At 39.3% G+C, this 19,633-nt stretch overlaps 1 protein-coding gene across 2 annotated transcripts in view; it reads left to right on the top strand.

The window, feature by feature from the left end:
* The window catches only part of Fgf13 (fibroblast growth factor 13), a 206,746-nt gene that overhangs the window by 110,604 nt on the left and 76,509 nt on the right, over positions 1-19,633 (top strand). The window contains exons 1-2 of one of the 2 annotated variants that reach the window (XM_036175324.1): positions 13,817-14,460; positions 16,302-16,412. In XM_036175324.1, coding sequence (XP_036031217.1) covers positions 14,274-14,460; positions 16,302-16,412 — 298 coding nt within the window. In that variant the 5' untranslated portion in view covers positions 13,817-14,273. Of the gene's footprint in view, positions 1-13,816; positions 14,461-16,301; positions 16,413-19,633 lie in introns of those variants that run through there. The other variant, XM_036175325.1, reaches the window with a different exon arrangement.

Genomic DNA, 19,633 nt, shown 5'->3' with positions numbered 1-19,633 from the left:
CCTTTCCTGGAACTCCCTCAGTAGTCCAGGCTGGCCTCAAACTCACAGAGATCCGCCTGCCTCTGCCTCCCAAGTGCTGGGATTAAAGGTGTGTGCCACCACCACCCCACACATTTTTAAATTTCTGTTGACCTTTCTCCTTCAGGTTTTAATTAAGTTATTACTGAGCAAAACTGAAGTATTACATAACTTGAGAGGGTTAGTTGCTCATTTTCCTGAATCTAGCATATAATCAATTGGAGAGATTAGTCATTACTGCCAGTGAAAAGGTATGGCAGGGATTAACCAATTCCCTTTATAATCAACAATGTAAATTGCCACATCAATAATAAGATTAACTATTTCCATGTGAAGAACAGATTTCAAAACTATAAACGATGATGGAATTCAGCATGATAACCAACCACAACAGAAAAAATATATCCCAGGAGAGAATTGCTCTTACTTTTTGAAGATATGCACATAAGTTTCTATAAAATTGGTGATCTCATGGAAGTTTCTATAAAATTGGTGATCTCACAGAAGTTTCTATAAAATTGGTTAGTCTGACTCTCTAAAAGTTTAATTGGCAATGATATAAACAAACAAACAGGAGAAGGTTTTATATGTCAGAAATAACCCATAAAGTCCACAATCTAACCATCTGACCAAATAACTATTAGATTCTTTGGATCTCTGTGACTAGCAGGCTAGCCTGTTTTGCCATGCTAGATTCACTGACTAGTAAATGTGTAATCTTAGGCAGGACCTTTAGATCTCACATGGCCTCATTTTCTTCATCTATGGCATGGGGGTAATAAGAGTTCCTATTTCATAGAGTTGGTGCAAGCCTTGAATAAGTTAGTGTGTATCTAGCACAGTCCTTGAGTCAATGTAAATACATGGAAAATGTCTGTTGCTATAGTTATACACATCACTTCTGTCATTATTGTCATCCTCATAACCATTATCATCATCATCGCTGTGTTATTGTCATGATTTTTGAACAGACATTGCCTTTCAAAATTTAGACCCTGTTAAGAAGCTACGGGGCTAGAAAGGTTACACTTTCCATTTTCTAATTTTGTTTGTGTTAGAAAAAAAGATCTGGAAATGTCAGCACTAGAGAGGTTTTATAACTATTATCATTTTCAATTTTAGTGCAGCCCTTAAGAAAATGGTAACAGTAATAATAGTTGAGGCAGAGGATCGAAGTAAAGTACATTATTGTTTAATCTCTCATCAAAATATAGGAAGAGGTAGATACCTGTAAAATGTTGTGTGGTCACAAGTGAATGAGTGTACCTCAAAAAAAGAGTTACCTCATATATACATATATATCTGAAAAGCAAACCCAGGCCCCCACCAGAGCTACATTTTCTCTGTAATAACTGCTGCTTTTACTTTGTCTTGTTTAGATGGCTAGGTATGTAGACCAAACAGGGTAATTACAGTAATTCATGGTTGGATTAGATTTTTGGTGTGTACATCTGATGGGAGATTTTTTGTTTTTCAAATGGATGCTGGGCTACAGGCTTTCTGAAGCAAAATTGTTAGTGAGCCTTATTTTGTTTATTATTTATTTTTGTGAATGCCAACAAAATTGCCAATTACCACTCTGAGCATCACAGGGTTTTGGTGATGCTAATGAGATGGAATGGGTGTGATGGGAGGGGGTCCGAAACCTACCAGCTTCTGTTGTTGACTCTTTCACTTCAGTATCATATTTTGTTTCCCTTTTTGTAAATCAGTTTACTTCTTTGGACTGAGATAAAGCCTATATCACTTCATAAAGAAATGCACTGTGTGATGTGTTTGGCAAGTTGGTGAGAGAGTTTTCTGGCGTGTATGATGGAGCCAGTTCAAATCTACTCAGGCTTCAGCACCAGTTCCCATGCATATCAAAGACAGGATCGTTAAAGGGTTTATCAAAGTTTAACATGTTGTACACTTCCAAATGATTATTTTAATGTCAGAATACAGCTAAAATATGGACCAATGCTAGCCTTGTTTCACCTTCCCTTTCACAGGGAGCTGGCTGCCCTTGCTCTGTAGTTCAATACCTGAATACTACTTCCATCCACTTGTAATTAAAACATGGTAAAAGTCTTATATGGACTTATTTGTATTATATATGAGCCCACTTTTTTTGAGAGAGAGGGTTTCTCTGTGTAGCTTTGCAACTTTCCTGGAATTTACTCTGTAGCCCAGGCTGGCCTTGAACTCACAGAGATCTGCCTGGCTCTGACTCCTGAATGCTGGGATTAAAGGCATGCACCACCATCACCACCACCACCACCACCACCACCACCACCACCACCACCACCACCAGCAGCAGCAGCAGCAGCAGCAGCAGCAGCAGCAGGCATGAATCCACTTCTTGAAAATGGACCTGTATTGCATTCTTTTGTTCCAGTGGCTCCTATCTGCTTTCTAAAGGAAGAGATAGCTAATTAATTTACTCATAACAATATCATTTTCTGAGCTCCTACTATATCTAGATATGGAGACACAGAATGGAGGTTCCAAGGCTTACTTTAGAGAGGTCAGTGCTTAGTGGGAATGGCAAAAAATAGACAAATGTATGTAATGAGTATCATAGTCACTGCTGTATAAACAGGGGACTTTGGCAAGAAAAGAAGAAACTGGAACTTTGCATATGTGTTTTGGTGAAGGTTTCCCAGAGGACACAATAATTATGTAGACTTTTCTGTGTGGGAGAGAAAAGAATTTTCAAGAATATTGCAGTTGGGTTGCCAAAGAATTGGAGGGACATGCTTTAGGGAAAGGAAAGATCCTGGTATAGAAAGACAGTATGTCAGAGGAGGAAAATCAGGAAGCAAGAATAACAAGAAATCCAGGGCTAGGTAATACTTGGCTATGCATGATGGAGAGCCACTCAAGACTTGTTAGTGTTAGGCTTAATCAGATTGGAAGGGAAGATTTGAAATTCACCAACAAGAGAAGAGGCAGAAGAGGCCCTTAAGAGGTTCTGATAAAATTCAGGTAAGTAGAGGGACATCTTAATAATTGGAATTTTGAAGAGATATTAAGAAGGTAAAATCTGAAGGCCTTGATTACAAGGTAGAAGTAAAGAGAAGAATTCATGGGGGTTCAAACTAATTTTGGCTGGGTTGAGATAGTGGATGTAAAAGATAGTTAATCACCAGTGTAGTGACATGATTTCAGTTTTGGATTTGCTCAGTTTGAGGCCCTGTGGGATATTTTGGTAGAAATATCCATATATGGCACTCAGAGGAGCCATCTGAACTAATGAAAATAATGGAGATTTTTGGAGTTGTTATCATATAAGTGTAGTTCTTTCCTGAATTACTCAACCTGCTAAGTCCGTATAATGCTACTTCCATGATTATGTGTTCAGGTATTGGATAATAATTGAAGTGATGTATCTGTATATTTTAAGAAAAACTGGTTAATAGCAAAAAGTGTTAATAATAATTTGTGAATTGTTGGAGAAACAATCGTAGGACTTAAGGATTTATTTTAATTTTATAGGCATTAATGTTTGCTTGCATGTATGTAATTTTACTATGTGTGAGTCTGATGCCCATGGAGGATAGAAGAGGGCATCATATCACAGGGAGAGGGTGGTTGTGGGCTGCCACATGGGTGCTAGAAATGAATGCAGGTCCTCTGCAAGTGCAGCAAGTGCTCTTAACCAGTAAGCAATGTCTCTAGCCCAGTTATAAGATTTAATTACATAAAAGTTATATTGATCATAGTTACAGAATATTTAGTACCACAGAAGTAGTAAAGAGTGAATGGGGACATCTAGTCAGTAAGTTCAACTTTTACTTTCTCAAAATCACAGAAACATTAGATCAAATTTTATCTTAAGTCTTTAATAACACACAAGAGAATTCAAGAGCCAAAAGCAAAAGCTGCAGGTAGCAAAAAGAAAGAATTGAAAACCAATGGCTGTGTGATGAGAGTAGCAGAAATTAACAGAAGATGGGTAGACAGACAGACAAATAGATGAACGCTATATTTATTTCATCTGAAGCTATCACCTTAATGTAGAATCTCAGTTTTAACCATGACCAGGAGACAAGAAGAACTATCCGGAATCAATGTCCAAGATCCAGGAACACCAAATATAGGTGGATTGAGTGTACAGGGAATTAGACCCACATCTAAATTTAAATTATCATGTTGAGAAATTAAACTAAAAATGTACCCCAAACCACAGTACACTGACAAATACAACCTAAAATTTACAGAGATCAATGGCTAACCATTGTTTACTTGGGAGTTTTGCAGATAAAGAAGCCAAACCTATGCTTAGATTTCTGCAGCAAAAAGAAAATAAAAGCACATCTAGGTGAGTCAGTAGTATTCAAGAAATAAAGCAACACAAAAGATAGTTGAACATAAGTAACTGCATGTGATTATACATGCCTGTAATCCCACCACTTTGAAAGCACAAACAGAAGATATTGTTTTAGTAATGGTTCTATTGCTGTGACGGTACATCATAACCAAAGAAACTTATAACAGAAAGCTTTTAGTTGGGGGCTTGTTTATAGTTTCAGAGTTAGTTCATGACTATCATGGTGGGGAGCAGGGATCCATAGCTGAAAGCTTACACATCTAGTCCACAAGCAGCAGGCAGAGAACTTAATGGGAATAGAATGGGCTTTTGAAACCCCAAAACCCACACCCCATTGACATACCTCCTCCAACAAGGTCACACCTCCTAATAGTTTCACCAACTATTCATTCAAATATATGAGCCTACAGATTCCATTCTCATTCAAACTACTACACCTATGTAGAAGGAAAACTGGTCTTAAAAGTGTTCAAGACATAATTGGAAAGACCAACTAGAAATTATAAAATAGAAACATATATACTTTTAAGTCATATACAATTTTATTGTATAATATTCAATATAGTATATGTATGTATATATTCCACTGAAATAAAACACAACTGATATACTCAATTCTCCTAAGGGAATAAGTGATGCATTCTGTTATTCATAAAAAGATGAAAAGATGGAATGAAGAAGAAGAAATAAGAAACAATGAAGGACAGGAAGTTTAATGTAAATGAAATAGAAGTGGAAGAATCGGGTGAGGTTAAAAAATAAAAAGGGAAGCAGGAATTCATGGGGAACTTTCCAAAAATGAAGAAAATGATTAAATGTCCCAAGACATATAGGAAAAAATTAGAAATATTGTCAATACATTCAATATCAACCAAATCCTGGTTGTCTCTCTAAGAACTTTTAAATTTACAAAAAAAGAATTTCTTAAGATATGAAATAAAATTAGACTAAATGGTGAGTACAAAATAGGTGCATAGGTTCTTACAGGGCTTCAAGGACGGTTGGTATCTGAACTAAGGTGTTGGCTTGACAGAGTTGCATGAGGCTTGCAAGGAATGTGCACATGTGCAACAGATGAACACATATACACACACACCACATATGTTTTCTTCATGCAATGAAATGGGACATTCTTGTTTCCCTTAAGAATTCTTTTTCAAATTAAATGACAACAGTATTCTGGAAATGAATGTAGGAAATATATATATATATATATTGAGCAAGAAGAGGAATTCCATGAATATGGAGATTTTTAATGTTTTCAATATTTATTTTTTAAGTTTTAATTATTTTTTTGTGTATAGGTGCTTACTTGCATATACGTCTGTGCACCATGTGCATGCCTTTTCCCCAAGGAGACCAGAAGATGGTGATGGGTCTCCAGGGACTAGAGCTACATTGAGCTGCCATGTGGCTTCTAAGAATCAAACCCAGGTTCTCTGGTAGAATAGTCAGTCCTCTCAACTGATGAGCCATCTATCCAGCTCCTCAATACTTTTAAATACCGATCAAATTCTAGTTGTCTTTCTGCAATAAGAATATTAAATCTTCATAGAGACATCACCAGGATTAACTGGCTTGGACAGTTATGACAATTTCAGTTCAATTGTTAGATTAATTTTTTACATTGCCATAATAAAATATTTGATGATACTCCTATGCAAATCTCTGGTCTCCATGTTTAGCTGTTTCTTAAGAAAGGCTGAGTCACTGTGGCATACATGGCAATGTAGTTTTATTTTTGAATGGCATCTTTCTGAAGGGATTATTGATACTCAGCCTCATGTTGATGACACTCACAAATCGATAGCAAGCATCTACTTTAACATCACTGTGGACAATGTGAGCTTAATTGAGATCTGTGGAAAACACAATGAGTTAAAAGAAAGAAAACAGAAACATTGCAAATATATACTAGAATATTTACATAATAAATCAATTTCTCACAATCCTTAGGATGCTTCCTTACCATAATCATAATCAGCATTTCAGAGTAGCATACTACTAGAGAAGTTTACACTATAAGATCAGCTTATTTCCAGTTGCTTCAATTATAAGAATATGAAAACCCAAAGTTGTCTGTGATCTTTCATCTGAGAGGAAGACATATGACCTGGAAAACAGAACCGAGTTGGTTTGGATACAGAATTAAAATTACATAGCTGTTTTCTGAAGCTGAACATATCTCCTGCCCTCTTACCCAGTATTCACTGTGCATTTTTTTGAGGGAAGTTCTTTCCCCAACACACTGGGCACTGAGCAGAGTTGTGCTTGTATTTATTAGTATCTGTAATGCATGTGCTTCTTATGTTTACATTTTAATTACTTCTGAACTTTTATCGGACCTTCACTTGATTCCAGGAACAGTCACAGAAGAGGCAGTGAAGAGTATAAGGGATCTGAAGTTAGTATGTGTGAATTCAAATCCTGATTTTGTCACTTCTAAACTGACCAAACTAGTTACCCTCTCTTTGCTTCAATTTCTTCATTTGGAAAAAGGGGTTAAACCCTTAAGTTATTGTACACATTATATGAGCAAATAAAGTGCTTAGACTAGTAACTAAGATAAAGTTAATATTACTCAGTAGGTTATAGATATTAGCATCTTAACATTCCTGGGGTACTTGGAAAATAATTCTAAGTAAATCGTGAATGAGTAAATAAATGAAAGAGTGAAAAATGGTCCAGGTTAAAAGTTTTTAACCTCTCATGCTTCTGATCTCTTCCCTAAATTGAAATCTAAGGTGCACATCCACCCTCTGTTATGAAAACCAGGTTTAACATTGCTTGAGGTCTTCAATAGTTGCCAGATAACTAACCAAATAAGTTCAGTCATTTGATTATGCTTTTTGCTGTTTGTCAGAAGGGAAAAGTGAGAGCAAATTAGTGAAAATGGATACTGGAGAAATCCCTGATTGCAAAAGGATAGTCATGGGTTTCCAACCATGGAAGTAAATAGTCTGTGTGTAATATTTCTCTCTCTTTTGGCTGAACTCAAGCTTCCTGTAGCTGAAAGCAGATGGCACAAAAAAGCTTACGCTGTGGAAAGCCAGTTTTCCCTGTATGAAGAGAACTGAGAGAATTGGGAGTTCTTTAACTTCTCGTCTCTGCTAAGTGGTGATGGAGATAAAGGCTGGGAAATTTCCTTTGGGTCTCATAGCATTCAAAGGCCCTGGATTACAAGAGACAGGCCCCATCCTAGTGTCAAATTATTTCCTGGACTAGGAATCCCCAGAGTGACATTAAGCAGTGGTTTATAATAATTGAATTTCCATGAAAAAGTGATGTTTTATTTAAGTATAACTTTAATAAGTTATTGTAAAAAGTATTCTGAACTATTGTTATAGTCTGCCTGTGTTATTTTCACTTGTATTTATTTTATAATTCACTTTTATCAAACAAAGGATAAAACACAATTCAATTGAGAACATGATATATTCTCTTTTTCACTTAACCAAGCCAAGATAGCGCCATATCCAGGCACTATTTCAGCAACCCAAATTCCAGACCCAGTGCCAGGAGGAAAGCCTTATACACATATATCTTATTGGCTGAGAGTTCCTAGTTTAAATACTGGCACTGGCACTTGGGTACTTGCCAGGGAACCACTGATACAACACTTAGTCTCGCTAGACTTCACTTTCTTCACCAGCAAAATGGCAATCATGATAATACCTACTATATAGGTTGTTATTTTCAAAGGGCACTGCTTTGTCCACTTATATCCAAGGTATCTATTAGGTTCCAGCATATTTGAGACCCTGGGTAAAAATTTTAAAGCAGAGTGGAGTGTATAATACCCACTTTGGGCATCTACACAGTTCTTATTTGGCCATTGATGCATCTTTCGCCCTTTCCTTGAATTCTAATGAATTAAGAAGGTTCTGCCAGAATATTGGTCTGCTGTTGGTAGTGAGGCAGCCCTGAAGAATTTTTCCATTTCCTCTCCTCCTTCTTTTACAAAATGAAAACTCTTGAGAGAAAACTAGCAGCCACAGTGCTATTGGCAAATAGGAAATCAAACCAATGTTCTTTACACTGCTTTTGAGCCCTGTCCTCTATGCTAAATATTAATGCACATTTGACAACTTAACAAATTCTTCACTCCCTTGCTTAAGTCATGGATCATCTTCTACTAGTAACTTTAGTTCAAGGAATAGCTTAACTTAGATCCAGAAAGATTAGATTGTCTTCTTTTTCTTCAAATACTCCCACCATTTTTCTATAATGTTTTATTTGGATAACCTAGCTCATTGGGTCAGGAATGAATACCGTGTTATGAATATTTTTATGCCCACCTCAGTGGAAGAAGTTTCTATTATATCATAAAAGCTCCCATAGAAGGAAAATCAGTAGACAATTACACTCTTTGTCTTCTACAAAGAGTGATGGCCTCCTAAAAAAAAGTAAATCTACACATACCAACACTAAAGTTCATTTCCTTATGGTCTCTCTGTTTGATCAAGGAGGAATCTGCATCTCAGCAATCTTGATTAAATGGCCAAGGAGGTAACTAGAGGCCTTGAACTCTCCACTTTATAGCCGTCATAGCTAATTAAATGGTAAAGTGCTGAATTCATAGCTATGATTAATACCATCAGGGTTTTATTATCTTAATGTTCATAAATTGTGACTTAACAATGAAAGTTTTATGAGGGTTGTAGGATTTTTCTTCTTAAAGGATCAGCATTAATCAGTGTTTTCGCAATTGATTTTTAATATAAATCAGAGGTGGTATGAGTAAATTCCATGGCTTAAGCATTAAGAGAATGATCTCAGCGAAAAGACATAAGGAAAACCAAGCCACCTTCCTAGTGTGGTGCAAGCAGAGGGACCCATGGCTTTTCATTCTGAATGCAAATCAAGACAGCCAATCGATTTCTGTAAAAATTAGTTCTGGAGTCTTTTGTTCCCGAAGTAGAACTCTTCCAAGAGATCTGACTAGGAGAGAATCTTTGGTAGCTATTTAATGTGCCAGGTTATGTTATAGAATAAATTGTTACTTTTTTGTACCTGAATTTTCAGCATGGCATTGATAAAATCTCCTTAAATTGCATTTTTCTTCCTGCTTGAAGTTAAATGCCAAGAATCCATTCTAACGGTTTTTCTCTAAGCTCCTCATTTGTATTTCTATCTGGTTGGTTTTGGGGAAGACTTATGGACATAATTAGAGAGAACATACAATGTGTTACTTGCTGGTCTATCTTTTAACTACCACCCATACCTTATTCAGTGTTGCTTGAACTCATACACTTGAATCTGAACCCCTTCCCTCGCTCAGAACTCATTATCACTTCTTGACCTGTAATTGACTATGGAGAAGTTTTGATGAACTTTTAGGAGAAAAACAGCTAGGAAGAGAGGGAGAGAGAACTGGCAAGTGGCAGTGATCGTGTTTATCTTTACGAAGCAAGGGTGTTTGAAATCTCTAATTTTCAGAGTTGCAGAAAGACAGCCAATTCCTTCCTGCTCAAAAGGTTCTGAGACTGTTCCTGATTAGGCTGTTTCAACTCTTTCGTTTTTGCTCATCACAGTCACATCTGTTTGAGTTTCTGTCTCTTTCCTCTGGAGAGCATGTCCCCTCAGCTTCTCACAGCTCATCTGAGGCTTGCCAAAAACACTGGCAGAGAAACATCAGCATTCTATGCTCTGATAACTCCCATACATTTTGGAAAACAGTGCTACAAACCTGCTCCTCAAGTGAACTCACAAAGAGGGGAACCAAGGAGCTTAAGCATTTTTCTTTGGGACTTAAGTGACACTTTATATTTTGGCAAGGTAGGAAGGGAAGAGAAAAGTGGCAAGTACTAGGAGAGAAGGCAGTTGGAGGAGTACTGGTGTACACGAAATGAAGCGAAGACTCACAGACCTAAAAAGCCTTTTAAGGAGCACCTCATCCAGGCATTCTCCAGCATTCTGTTCTTGGTAGTTGAATTTTTATGTTTATTTTTAAAAGAAATCACACAATGAGCCGCAGTGCACAGAATAGATGAAAGTAGACCTGCTGTTTAAAACACTGTCAAAGGAACATATTTTATGGTCATATACTTTTAGGGAGCTGAAGAATACAACTTGAAAGTGACTGATACTGACTAAGACACTCCTCACAACAGGAAGAATGGCACATACACCCAAGTCACATGGTCAGTTAATCTTCTGACTAGCAGAGTGCAGAATAGACTTCCTAGGGAATGGAAATAGCGAAAAGTGCTAAGAACACGTTTTTTTCTGAACGTGGTCAAGGAGGGAGCTTGGTGGGTGCAGTAAGTAATAGGAGTTCTGTTGGGGAACAGAAGAGTTCACACTTGGAATCTGGAGGGAATCCAAAAATCCCGTAGCAGAACTGCTGTGGATAAAGCAAGCCAGGGGAAAGGGTGTTTTGGAAGGCAGGTGTCAAAAGAGAGTTACTTTCTTCCTCCCACTCAAATGCCATTCTATTAGTCTGAGGTGGCAGTGGAGAGGAAAGAAAAGACAAACGGGTTTTTCTAGGACAGGCTGCAATTCTGTATCATTTTACCTTTTTGAGATGGATAGGGCTTTGGCAAAATTCTTCTTTAAGGATTTGAAACTGGTATTAATGCTCTTCTTTGACTTACTAAGCACCTGGGAAGTAGAAATGGGTGTTAAGAGAGCATAAATAATGCCTGCTTTATAGTTAAGCTAATTGGATAATATGATTTAGGTGGACACATTTGTTATGTGTATATGCCCATGCGTGTGTGTGTGTGTGTGTGTGTGTGTGTGTGTGTGTGTGTATTTGTCTGTGTGTCTACCACATGTTGGGGAGGGTACCCACAGAGGCCAGAAGTCTGTGTTAGATCTCCATGAGCAACCTGACAGGTGTACCTGTAACCAAACTTAAGTTCTATGCAGTAACAGCAAATGGTATTACCCACTCAGCCAACTATCCATCCCCAAGGATATTTTTCTTTATGTTCTAGATTGAACCAACCATCCAATCACAGATATGTTAGTGGAAGAGATAGGAGAATGAATGTGGTCTATAGGAAGATAAAATACAGAAAATTAGAGACACCCTATTCCAGTCTCATCAACAACAATGAGGTAGGGGATATAAAGAAGTAGAAGTAACTTTTGGAAACCAACAAGGAATATGTCTTATTTATTCTATACTCCTCTTGTCTAGGATTTCGCAGGATTAATGGGGGAAAGGTTGATCAATGTGTAACAGTTAGATGGGAGAAAGAAGTTCTGGTGTGTTATTGTATAGTAGGATGATTATAGACAATAATGTACCATATATTTCAAAAAGCTAGAAGAAACAATTTCGCATATTTTCATGATGATCTTTGATCAGATGTTTTAAATTGATTTAAACATTACACAATGTATTAAAACATTGTGAAACTCCAGTCATAGTTTTAATTTTTATATTTAATGCAATAGCTAAAAATAAACTTTATAGGCTGACTGGTGGTGGCGCACACCTTTAATCCCAGAACTTGGGAGGCAGAGGCAGGTGGATCTCTGAGTTCCAGGCCAGCCTGGTCTACAGAGTGAGTTCCAGGATAGCATAGCTATACCCTGTTTAAAAAACAAAAACAAAAACAAAAAACCAATAGATAAATAAACAAATAAATTAAGTTTATAGAAGTAATTGAGAAGAAAATGATTAGAGCAGGAAAGGCATTTGCAAATACCCATGGGTTCACAAAAAGGGAGGAAGTTGGTGGTAGAAAGTAATCATTTCTTGTAACATTCCCCAATTCTTACCGTTTTAACATTTCCTAATTCTATTCCTTTCCTAAATAAAAACTTTGTCCTTATTTAGCCTTTTCATACCCTGTAACGGGATCCCAAAAGAGATACAAGTTAGAAAACAGAGGTCCTTGGATAAGGTACTCCTGTGAGTCCATCCCAAATCCCAACTATCTGACCCTAGTCAAGGTTTATTCTGATCTAGCTTTTGGTGAGATTACTTACCTCCATAGTTCCTGAAATTTAGTCATTAGCTCTTTTCTTCCTCTTGGAAACAATACCAACCATTCATTCATCAATTATTTTCAATGGATTTTTACTGAATGTAGACTATTTGATGAGGTTTGTGCCAGGGAATGGGATTATAGTGAACAAGAGGAGTACCAATTGTGGAGGCATTCCAGGCAAAATGGGAACAAAACAGGGGTCTTCCCTCCTGTGAATTAGTCTGATGTGTCCTTTGTTTCCTTGGAGCCTTGGGGACAAGCTGATCATTGTTTCGCGGTTAAGTAAATTCTGAAATGATATGAGGAGGAGGGAGTCCAGTACCCAAAGTGTGGAACAACCTTCCTATTTGGAGCTTTCTATTTAGCCTCAGAGATCAAATAAAATAGTAAAGTAACAGTGTCTGAAGGTAGAGAGGTGGATGGACTCTTAGTCTCTTTCCTGCATTTACAAGGACTAAGGAAAGAACTCGTGAATAAAAACCAAGCCAGCAAAAGGCCAAGCTAATTTCAGACTTGGGGGATAGGTGAACCTTCTTGGTTTTGAGTCGCAGTTAAGAGAAGAAAACAGAAAACAGGAGATGAGATCGAGCTCAAATGAAGATCTGAGTTTTGCTTTTATTTTCCCCCAATACTGCCTGTAGTACATGCCCAGGCTCGCTGCGTGGCTCCCAAATGGCCAGATGAGGGGGCGACAAGGAAAACTGGTTTTGGACAGCACACATTGGCACGGAATGAAAAGTCAGCAAAAGCCACTGGGTGGCAGCGTGGTGTGCGAGTGCAGCTCTGCAGTGCCTGCTGCTGCCACTATGGTGGGGGCTGATCCCTCTGTAAGCCCTGGCCTCGTCTCCTGAAGGGCTACAAGTGTCGCCATGCAAAATACCTCTGCAGGTCTCTGGTGGGATGCGGGCTGTAACTGAGCCAGGTGCAGGAGTTTCGCCAACTTCCTGAGGCTCAGGCGGGGGCTAACTCTGAGACCTGCACTCAAGTTACACCCCGCCCCTCTCCTCCCAGGCCCAAAGGCCAGCAAACCTCAGCTTCTGCAAGGCAACAATCTCATTCCAGTACTGCCTCCATCAACGTTTCTTCCAGAGCTCCTTTCAGGGGAAAGAGGGCTTTGGAGGATGGGGCAGAGTCATGATCCCCTACAGGTGTTAGCAGGAACCGGGACTCTGCACCTGGGGGGGTGGGGCGGTTGGGGGCGTCAGGCGGGCGGGAGCCGGTAGCTGGGTTCCGGGAGGGAGGGGCCGCAGAGGCAGGGAGGGGGCCGCCACCAGACTGTCGCGCTCTTCTGGAGGGTGCCTGCAGCGACTGAATTCTTGTGCTGCGACTGTGCCGCGCCCAGAGCAGCAAGCCACAGCGACGATGCCAGGCCATTACCTGTTTGATCCCTGCGGGAAAGCTGGCACGGGCCAACTTTTGCCGAACCTTAAGCCGAGAACTTGCAAGGACTAGTGGAAGCGCCGGAGGGGCCAGGGCGAGGGCGCGCTCCCCCGTGCGCTGCCTCCTCCCTCCTGGCGCCGGCCGCCCGCGCCCGCGGCCTCTCTCCCGCCCGCGCGCTCTCCCTCCGCCCGCCTCCCTCCTCCGGCCCCCTCCACGCGGCACAGGGCGGGGGGTGCCGCGAAACTCCGACCTGAACGGCTCGGACTTGCACAGTGTCCTCGGGGCTCAGGGGCCGAGCGCACGCAGTCACAAGCGCAGCTCTCTGCCTCCTGCCAGTCTCGCCTGCGATCCTGGCCCGGGGCTGTGGCGTCGGTTCGGACCAAGGCAGCCAGAGCCCTCGCAGGAGCCGGACCACCGTCAGAGGAGCTCGGACGGCATGCTGAGCCCCCTCCTCGACTGAAGCCCGCGTGCCCAGAAGCCCGGGCCAAGCAAGTGCAGGCTAAGGAGACCCAGGAGGCGAAGGCGCGAGCCGGTGGCAGCGCAGCAGCGGAGGAGCAAGAGGAGGCGAAGGCAGAGAGGGGCCCCCCAAAGAAGTGGTGGTGGTGGGCGTCGTGGCCATGGCGGCGGCTATCGCCAGCTCGCTCATCCGGCAAAAGAGACAAGCCCGCGAGCGCGAGAAATCCAATGCCTGCAAATGTGTCAGCAGCCCCAGCAAAGGCAAGACCAGCTGCGACAAAAACAAGTTAAATGTCTTTTCCCGGGTCAAACTCTTTGGCTCCAAGAAGAGGCGCAGAAGGAGACCAGGTCGGAAGGGGCTTTCGCCTTTCTCTTTAACCCCTCTCTTACTTTATGACTGTGGAGGGGGTTGGGGGTGGCATGGAAGCGTAGGTGAGTTTGGAGCCCAGCTTGTGCAGATGAGGCCCCCTAGCTGGTGTGCGTGCGTGGGAAGGAGATTGCTTTTTTGCCTCCGTAACAGTTAACAGGCTTGCTGCATTGCAACTGCCCTGGGACAGGCACAGAGCCCAGGAGCATAGCTTGCCCTGGAAGTGCGCCCTCAGCTTCAGACGTGTCACATGCGTGTATGAGTGTGCCTGCCCGTGGGCTCAGGGAAGGCGTAACTCAGACAAGCTGTCGTGTGGTATGGAAATTGCAAGAGAAATGACAAGGGCTGACACAATTGCCCACCCCTCCTGGAAAACCCAGGGAATCCCTGTCTTGCTTTCATCTCTGCCTGCCAGACCCTTCCCCTCCACACACCACTCCCAGGGGACATGAGCTTTCCACTGTTTAGGCATTCCATTTCTTTTTGGAACAGACTTGACTTGTGGGGCAGCTTTGAAACGTGTGCTGGGGGATGGGGTGAGGAAAGAAATATTTCTAGAACCTTGCGTCAAAGATCTTAGTAATCTGGGCAGACTACTAAAACTGATTACTTGACAATAAATGCAAAAGGAAAGAAGGGACTTAAATCATTTTTAGGTTGTGGGTCCTTTTGAACGATTTCAGTGCTAAGAGTGGCACGACATTCCCAGGACAGGAGAAATTCAGAAAGCCTTAGGTGTTCAGGTTGCATCAAGGTAGACCTTCAGGGGGAGCATTCTTAACCAAATGAATGGTTCTCACCATTTTCTTACCTTTTACTTGACAAGAATTACAGCAAACCAGACTTACTCATAGAACAGTTATTTCTCTGTGTTCTACACACCCTGGAATGGAAAGCAGGCATACATCTTCAGTTTGTACAAAGTTTGTAATGCATTATCTGTGAATTAGGCTTGTTTTAAAAAGACGTAAGCAGTTACAATGTGTGATTATGTGACTCCAATAAATATTATTTCGATGCAGGTGTCAGTATTCAATAAAAGCAAATTTTAGATATCATGGCTGTTATAAATAAATTAAGTGCTTGATTAATCTATGGTGATTCATAATTGAAGATCATTTTAATCAAGAACCTATGTTTTGGATAATCATGTTTTTATATCAAATTTGAAAATAAGTACGATTTAATTTTCCTTCCTACTTATCAACAGAAATTGTTCTTTTCACGTCCATTTCCCGTAAGAAAAAAACAATCTGACAGGGATGGCAATGGCTGCTTTTTCTATCCCCCTTTCATTGTCTTGAACGGAAGCCTCAGTTTTCTAGATGCAAGTACTTTGATGGAATTCTAGGTTAGATACATAACCTTCTTAGAGTGGTGGGGATTATTTATATAAATCGTGTTGATTATTAAGGAAATCTTTGCTGGTGGGTTTTGGCACCTGGTTGGTAAGCAACTCTAAATTATTTTTCTTCCACATGAAAAGTAATACATTATTAAGAAGATAGACTGTGCCATTTGCCAACCCATTCAGAATGTTTAATGAGGTGGGGTGAGACCAAGCCAAAGGACCAGCTCTAACAAACAGTGGGCTTTGTCAAAAGCTTCAGTGCATTACCAGTATTTGGAAATAGAAATCAAATGTTTCTTTGGATACTCTAAGGCTTATTCAGAAATTTCTCATTTCTTTGCTTCTTTTCTTTCTTCCAGAGGACTCTTGAAAATGTAGTTTGATTTTTCTCCCCACTAAAAGTTGTAGATGAAATTAGAATTTTGAATCCTGAGTCTCATCAATTGATCCAAACCATTGTTCTCTTTTCAGAGCCTCAGCTTAAAGGTATAGTTACCAAACTATACAGCCGACAGGGTTACCACTTGCAACTGCAGGCAGATGGAACCATTGATGGTACCAAAGACGAGGACAGCACTTATAGTAAGTGACTTCATGTTATTGACTTTGGGTTCTTTCTATTTATTTTTAATTCAAACAAACCTTGCCAAATCCTTAGGTGAATGCAAAATATGGTCATGTGACATAATCCTGTTTACACAGGCTCACCTACAGGAAGTTGAACACGGAAACATCTAAAATATAAAGTAGAGCAAATAATGTTGACACCATCTGAAGGTTGATCCAAATGTCATCTCCATGGTAATCTAGATAGATTTATGGCTGTCCTTTGGATTTTATTACTTTTTTCCCCCAGAAAAATTTCTCACCCACACAATGATACTGAAATAGCATGCTATCTCCACTCTTAAAAATGAGTCTCATTCCGAGGCAGGAGTGGTTTCACACCGTGATAATTCATTGTTACAAGCTTTTGCCCCTGCCCCACCCCTGCCACATATACCAATAACTATGAGACTAATCGATATTTAACACTGAGTTGCCTACATGGTAACTGCAAGGGAATTTCTTTTAGACTAAACTGGAGACATTAATAGTGAAGCAAGAAGGAAATGCTTCAAAAGGGAGTTTTACTTCTAATTCTTAAAGCTTAGTGATCTGAAGGTGTCTGTTATATAACCTTTATCTACAAATATTTATGTGGAGTAATTAAAACAAAAACACCAATAGTGCCCCCTTTTTTCAATATTAATCATTGTTACCTTCTTGCAATTTACAGATATCTACAGACTTACTTGTTTGTTTCTGAGGACTAAAGTTCTTGGTTCTCATAATTCATTCTCTGTTTTCCAAAAATTTGGATTCATTTCTCTCAGATTTGTTAGTTCCTAGAAATATTCCCATTGTTGGCTGAGAAAACAGCTGAGGAAAGTAGGTCTGGCTGCTAAGGAGTTCTCTGTAGTGCGTTCTTTTGGAACTGCATTGCTGTAGGCAGTAAAGCCATAACAAGTGTCCCAGGTTTAAGGATTAAAGAATTTCACACATTTAAAGAATGTTTCCTGGACTGAAGGTTGAAATATTACCTCAAGAGAAAGTTACCTTCAATTACCCATAAAGAAACATCTTTTGGCTTCTAGGATGAAAGCCCTGTATATTGAATGGCTCTCCAGTGTTCTACCAAATGCTGTGTTGCAGTGACAATATTAAAGTTTTATAATGAATCCTAGTTAATCCTTCATGAATACTATCCTATTTAAAATAGTTACCCAAATGAAGCAGAGCACTTTACTGCAATCAAGTAACACATATTAATACATAGTGGTCCATAATAAAATATTCCATCAGATTATGTATTCAGATTGATGTTTGGGGACAGAATTAAGGAATGTGTGCTACTCTCCAGTCTCCAGAAAATGAGCATTGTTAAAGGGATGTTTGTGATGAGCTATCAATCAGGATTGTTCTCATATGCTTTAAATATCCAGGTTCAAATAGAGAAGTATTTATTTGCAGTGTTTATTCATTTCCTCAAAAGGAACAGTATTGTTTTAAATAGATGATTCAATGTGCTGTGTCTTAGTGATATGCCAAACTCATAAAGATCACACTGTACATATTCATTTTAGGAGATGCACAACACACACACACACACACACACACACACACACACACACACACACACACACACACACACACAGAGAGAGAGAGAGAGAGAGAGAGAGAGAGAGAGAGAGAGAAAGAGAGAGAGCTCCATTTCTTACTATGGAACTTTATATTGTGTATTAGGTTATGTTCCTTCATTCCTACAAGTGCATGGTTTCTTCCTTTGGGTGCCTTATAACTGAGCCATTTCTGTATGATAATGACATTCAGAGACCTTTAAAGAACATAGCCAGATAACAAGAACCCATGTCTAGTCCAATTACAACATATAGCAGTAAGTCAATCAAAGGTAAGTATTACTATGCCATACTGCACGCAAATGGAAAGTATCACAGAAGAAAAATCAAGCTTGACTGCCCTGGGTTGAAAAGCAGCCAGAAGCCCAGGGAGCTAACATCACTTCCCCATTGATATTTTGTCATAAAACACAGATGACTATTGATTAAACTGATATATCAAATTGCAAGTATGGCCATTCAAATTTATAGCCCCCCAAAGCAAAGCAATTTTTTATATTAAATTTAAGTAATTATTTAAAGAAAGGAACAACAATATAAGTTTCATTTTTTCTGTGACTCATTGTAATATTATTTCTTCACTGTGCATTCCCAGTATTGTGTTTATATTTTTCTTTTCATCATAGTTTTTTACTTTAGTACAATTTAATTGATTTTATGTTACTTTGACTTTGATATGGTAAATACGATCACATGATAAAGCAAATAATCTCATGTTTGATGCCATGCATTTAAGGTTACCTTATGTAAATTTATTATAATGGTAAATTCCAATCCAATGATATTTCATCATGGGCAAGTAACACATAAATTATGTATTTTTCCCTGAAAAGGCAAAGATGATAGATATTTCATGGAGGCAGTTTAATTATCAGCCTTGGGTACAAAGAATGGATTTAAAAGAGATAGATTCTCCTTTTTCTTCAAACCCCCAATAGTTTTGCCAGTTCACTGTATCATGGTTCTCCAGTACATTAAAATAATAATACCTTTGTTAATTATTAGTCTCTTAGAGAAATTGGCCTTAGTTTAAACAGTGTGGAAGTAGGGCTTTTGTGTAGAGTTCACCTTTGAATGCCAAGGAGGGAGCATAGCCCTAAAAAAGTGATCATGTTATGTTAGAAGTGTTTGTTTTTATATAAGCAAAATAGTGATAAAATAGTAAACAATATGGAGGTTATTCATTAAAAATCTCTTAAGATCCACAAAATGAATGAATGAATGAATGAATGAACAAATAAATAAATAAATAAATAAATAAATAAATAAATGGTCAATCATGGTGGTGCACACATTAATCCCAGCATTCAGGAGGTAGATGCAGATGAATCTCTCTGTGAGTTTGAGGCCAGCCTGGTCTACAGAATGAGGTCCTAGACAGGCAGGGATACACAGAAAAACCCTGGCTCAAAAAACCAAACCAAACAGAAACAAACAAACAAACAAACAAATCTCTTAAAATCTAGATGAAAGAGAAGAAAAGATTTTAGGTATTTAATTGAATGTGTTTTAGAAGCACATTTATTGAGAAATTTTTCATCCTGATCAAAATAATATCTGTTTTCTTTTGTTACTGTTGTATAGTTCTATTAAATGTGACTACAGTTTTCCTGCAAAAAGTAG

Source organism: Onychomys torridus, chromosome X, assembly GCF_903995425.1.
Source record: "Onychomys torridus chromosome X, mOncTor1.1, whole genome shotgun sequence".
NCBI lineage: Eukaryota > Metazoa > Chordata > Mammalia > Rodentia > Cricetidae > Onychomys > Onychomys torridus.
Note: the sequence above shows the minus strand (reverse complement) of the source record. Positions and strands in the feature narration are given on the sequence as shown.